General features: G+C 39.0%; 1 protein-coding gene across 1 annotated transcript; it reads left to right on the forward strand.

Moving 5' to 3' along the window:
• Positions 1–1,703: 1,703 nt before the first annotated feature.
• LOC107120032 (olfactory receptor 13G1-like) lies at positions 1,704–3,897 on the forward strand. The gene is made up of 2 exons (XM_015422673.1): positions 1,704–1,709; positions 2,929–3,897. The coding sequence occupies exons 1-2, from the start codon at positions 1,704–1,706 to the stop codon at positions 3,895–3,897; spliced, it is 975 nt and encodes a 324-aa protein (XP_015278159.1).
• The last annotated feature ends 477 nt before the right edge of the window (positions 3,898–4,374 follow it).

The following is a 4,374-nucleotide window of genomic DNA, read 5'->3' on the forward strand; positions in this document are numbered from 1 at the left end:
GCAGGAATGAAGGTAAATATTTTGAGTTTTTTCCTTTCCTTCCATCCTTCCTGTATCTACAATATATGTGCACTGTATCTACAATATATGGGTATCTGGACTCTACTGAATTTCATTATTTTCCATTTTAAAATTAGTTTCATTCAGTCCAATCATGATTATAGAGTTGAACTGAAATTAATTTTAATGTTAAGAGTAATATTGGAGCTGCAGTGGCTCAAGTGGTTAAGATGCTGAATGCAGGCTGGAAGGTCGGTAGTTCAGCAGTTTGATACTTGAGTGCCGTGTGACAGAGTGAGCTCCCGTCTCTGGTTCCAGCTCCTGCCAACCTAGCAGTTTGAAAGCAAGAAATTGCAAGTAGATAAATAGGTACCGCTTTGGTGGGAAGGTAACAGCATTCCGTGTGTGTCGCCATCTAGTCATGCCGACCACATGTCCATGGAAATGTTTTTGGACAGCGCTGGCTCTTCGTCTTGGAAATGGAGATGAGCACCGCAACCCTAGAGTCGGATTCGACTGGCTTTCAAGCAAGGGAAACCTTTACCTTTTTAAGAGTAATATAAATAGGAAAATGCTCCATAAAAGTAGTGATTAAGGATTGGATCCTACCAGCTTTTCTGGTGGTGAAAAGGACAGGAGAGATCTCCTTCAGCCATCAGAACACGTAATACTGAGTTTTGCACATGTAGGTCAAATGATCCCCAGTGTTGCCTGTTTTGATGGTTTTTCTTAAATTTATGTATAATATTGGTTTGCTAGGCTCTGTACAACTTTTTTTTAATGCACCTGTCAGCCGTTTGCAACAAGGGAGGGGAGAGAATCCCACAAACCACAAGAAAGAGGGGGGGGAAATCCCACAAACATTCTAAAAAGAACTTTTTAAAAAGTAGCCATAGGTGTGCTGACAAGCATGTTTTTGTTTTTTTACTTATTATAGGGTTTTGGGAAGAAAATGTCTAATTTGAAAGATTTTTTCCCCTTTTCCATTTCTATGTCATAGAAACAAACAAACAAACAAACAAACAAGAAACCCTTTCAAAATTAGCAATCAGTGAACTGAAATACTAAGAAATGAAAACTATCCTTTTAATCCACAAAAGACAGGGTTTGCTATCTTTCTTGAAGGGGTTGTTCTTTGTTTCTATCACAGCGCATGCATTTTTTCTAGGAACTCTGAGTCTCAGAATTATGGAAGGGAACATAATGGTCTGCTGGCTCAGACCAATGGTCTATCTAGTCCAGCATCCTGTCTCTCTGAATGGCCAACAACAAGGCATAGAGGCTGAGGCCTTCCCCTGATGTTGCCTCCTGGCTCTGGGATTCAGAGGTTTAGTACCTCTGAATGTGGAGGTTTCCCTCAGTCACCATGGCTAGTAGCCACTGAAAGACCTATCCTCCATGAATCTATCTAATCCCCCTTTAAAGCTGCTTTTTCCTGTGGCCATCACTGCATCCTCTGGCAGTGAATTCCACATTTTAATCACTTTTTGTATAAAGTAGCATTTTCTTTTGTCCATCCTGGGCCTACTACCCATCAACTTCATTGGATTCCTTCATGTTCTAGTATTTTGGAACAGGGAGGGGAAAAATCTGTCAATTCTCTCCATTCCATGCATCATTTTGTAAACTTCTATCATGTCCCCCTTTAGTTGTCTCCTTTCTATAAGAAGTACACAGCTTTGGGACTGGGGTCCATAGCCACTATGAAGGTAGGGCAGAAAGAAATTGGAGGAAACTCTGAAGTGATGTAAAAATGTACTTCAGACTGCTTGTTGGGTCTCCCATAGATCAAATTTCAATTTGAAAAGTAGTAAGGGTGATGAGAGGATGGCAATTTCATTTTTAAATCCATCCTAATCAGATTTCCAATAATAACTGCTGAGAATTTATACTTTTAAACATATTAAAACATCCTCCCCCCAGTCAATTCAACTTTGGTCAAACTACATGATCTCAGTCTTCTACACTGGCCTGGCATAGCTACTTATAACCAGAATACAGAACACCATAAATGTACAGACCGTTCAACCAGCCTATTTTTCTATAAATACTCTGAATTAGAAGGAAATGTTTTATTATATTACTTCAAGTGCATAGCCGTGTTGGTCCGAAGCAGTAGAACAAAGCTTGAGACCAGTGCCAGCTTTAAGACCAAGGAAGTTTTATTCAAGATAAAAGCTTTCATACCTGAAGAACATGCATGCACACAAAAGCTTATATCTTCAATAAAACATTCTTGGTCTTAAACGTTGACACTGGTCTCAACCTTTGCTCTAATTAGATTACTGTAAGGAATGGTTACATTTGTCAACTAATGATGGAAATGAGTATGAAATTGGGTTGATGTTGAAAGCACTTAATGGTCTTGATAAGCAGTAGCAAATGTCAGGAATGACAGCTTCATAAGGTTCTTTATGTCATGAGCAATGACTATATAGTAAACGTCACTTTGACTGCCACCTTGAACTATGAGGAAGAGCATGACATAAATGTTTTAAAATGGAATTAAAAGAGTGCATATAGTAACATACAAATTTCTCTTTGTCAACTCTCTCCACCCCATGCATCATTTTATAAACATCTATCATGTCCCCTTTTAGTTGTCTCTTTTCTATAAGAAGTGCACAACTTTGGGACTAGGGTAAGTTTCAGATTTTTTTTTTATGTGTGGTTTTCAGTGAGATTCCATAACTTAACAAATCACTGATGAAGCAGAGAGTCATCAAGTTCCTTATCCTTGTCCAAGAAGGGGGAGAGGGAGGGTGAGGAACACATTATTTATGGGTTTATGTCAACAGAAAAGAGATATTAAAATAAAGACTCACTTGTCAAATGTCTGACATAATAGAAGGGAGGGAATGAAGGATATGAACAGTCTATTGAACGGTCCTTGATGTCTACTCACAATCATACTATTTATTGGTCTAGGTCAACAGCATCAGAGACACTGAAATAAAGAATCAGACTGTCATCACAGAGTTCATACTAGTTGGTCTAACAGATTCCCTTGGATTACAAATGCTTCTCTTTTGGGTGTTCATATTAATCTATGCTATGGCTTTATCTGGCAATTTTCTCCTCATCATTACCATATGGTGTTGCAGGAAACTCCATACTCCCATGTACTTCCTCCTCATCAATTTGTCCTTAGCGAATGTGTTCTCTATTTCCATTACAACTCCCAAACTCATCCAGACTCTTCTGCCCCATCAAAAGACCATCTCGTTTTATGGATGCATTACACAGGTCTATCTCTTCATCTGGGCTTTAGGAACTGAACTTCTACTTCTGTCCTTTATGGCATTTGACCGCTATGCTGCTATCTGCCACCCTTTGCAGTATACAGTCATTATGAGGAAAGAGGTGTGCATCACAATGGCAACTGGAGTGTGGGTTGCTGGGATGGTCAATTCGGCAGTTCATGCTGGACTCATGTTGCAGTTGTCATTTTGCAGCTCCAATGTCATCAACCATTTTTTCTGTGATGTACCCCCACTGTTAAAGCTCTCTTGCTCAGACACCAGCCTTAATGAGACTATGGCATTTGTTGCAGATGTGTTCTTTGGTATTGGTAGTTGCGGGTTGACCCTAACATCATATTGGTTTATTCTCAGAGCTATCTTCCGAATTCGCTCCACTGAAGGGAAGAAGAAAGCTTTCTCTACATGTTCTTCCCATCTTATTGTTGTCAGTTTTTACTTTTCCGCTGTCATCTACACATATATTAGGCCTACTTCTGTCTACTCTTTAGACAATGACAAGCTAGTTTCTCTGCTTTATTCAGTGGTGACTCCAGTTGTCAACCCCATCATATATTCCTTGAGAAACAAAGAGGTCAAAGAGGCAATCAAAACACTAACTGGAAGAGGTAGGCTGCTTCAGAGAATTCAAGAATGATGTATTCAAATGTCTAGAACACATTTCAACACAGAAGTACAAAACCTCAAAATAAGTGAGTGGGGAAAAGGGGGAAGGAGAAGACAATTGATGAATGCTAGTTGATGTGGAAATAGACACCTCCTATTAGAGTATTTGGGAATATAGTTTTATAGCATAAAATGTATGCACAGAGTCAGTTATGATGGGTCAAGCTATTTGCATTGAAATCACAATTTATTCATCTAACTCTTCCAGTTAATTACTATTAGAATTGTTGGTGAGGGTTCCTTCATAATTGGTCCTATTTGTTTATCTAATGTGTGTATGTAAGTGTTTCTATCCACCCTGTGCATTGCTGGTTGTGGGACAAAATTTAAATCTTGCTTATCACAGCAGGCAGTAAAGAATGATGAGAAAGAGGATGGGTATCTAAAGAAGGGAAAATAAAATTTAGATGGAGATTGAACGAAGACCTATTGGACCATCAAACAGTTA

The sequence above is a fragment of the Gekko japonicus genome, unplaced genomic scaffold, assembly GCF_001447785.1.
Source record: "Gekko japonicus isolate JY-2015 unplaced genomic scaffold, Gekko_japonicus_V1.1 scaffold2364, whole genome shotgun sequence".
NCBI classification, from domain to species: Eukaryota; Metazoa; Chordata; class Lepidosauria; order Squamata; family Gekkonidae; genus Gekko; species Gekko japonicus.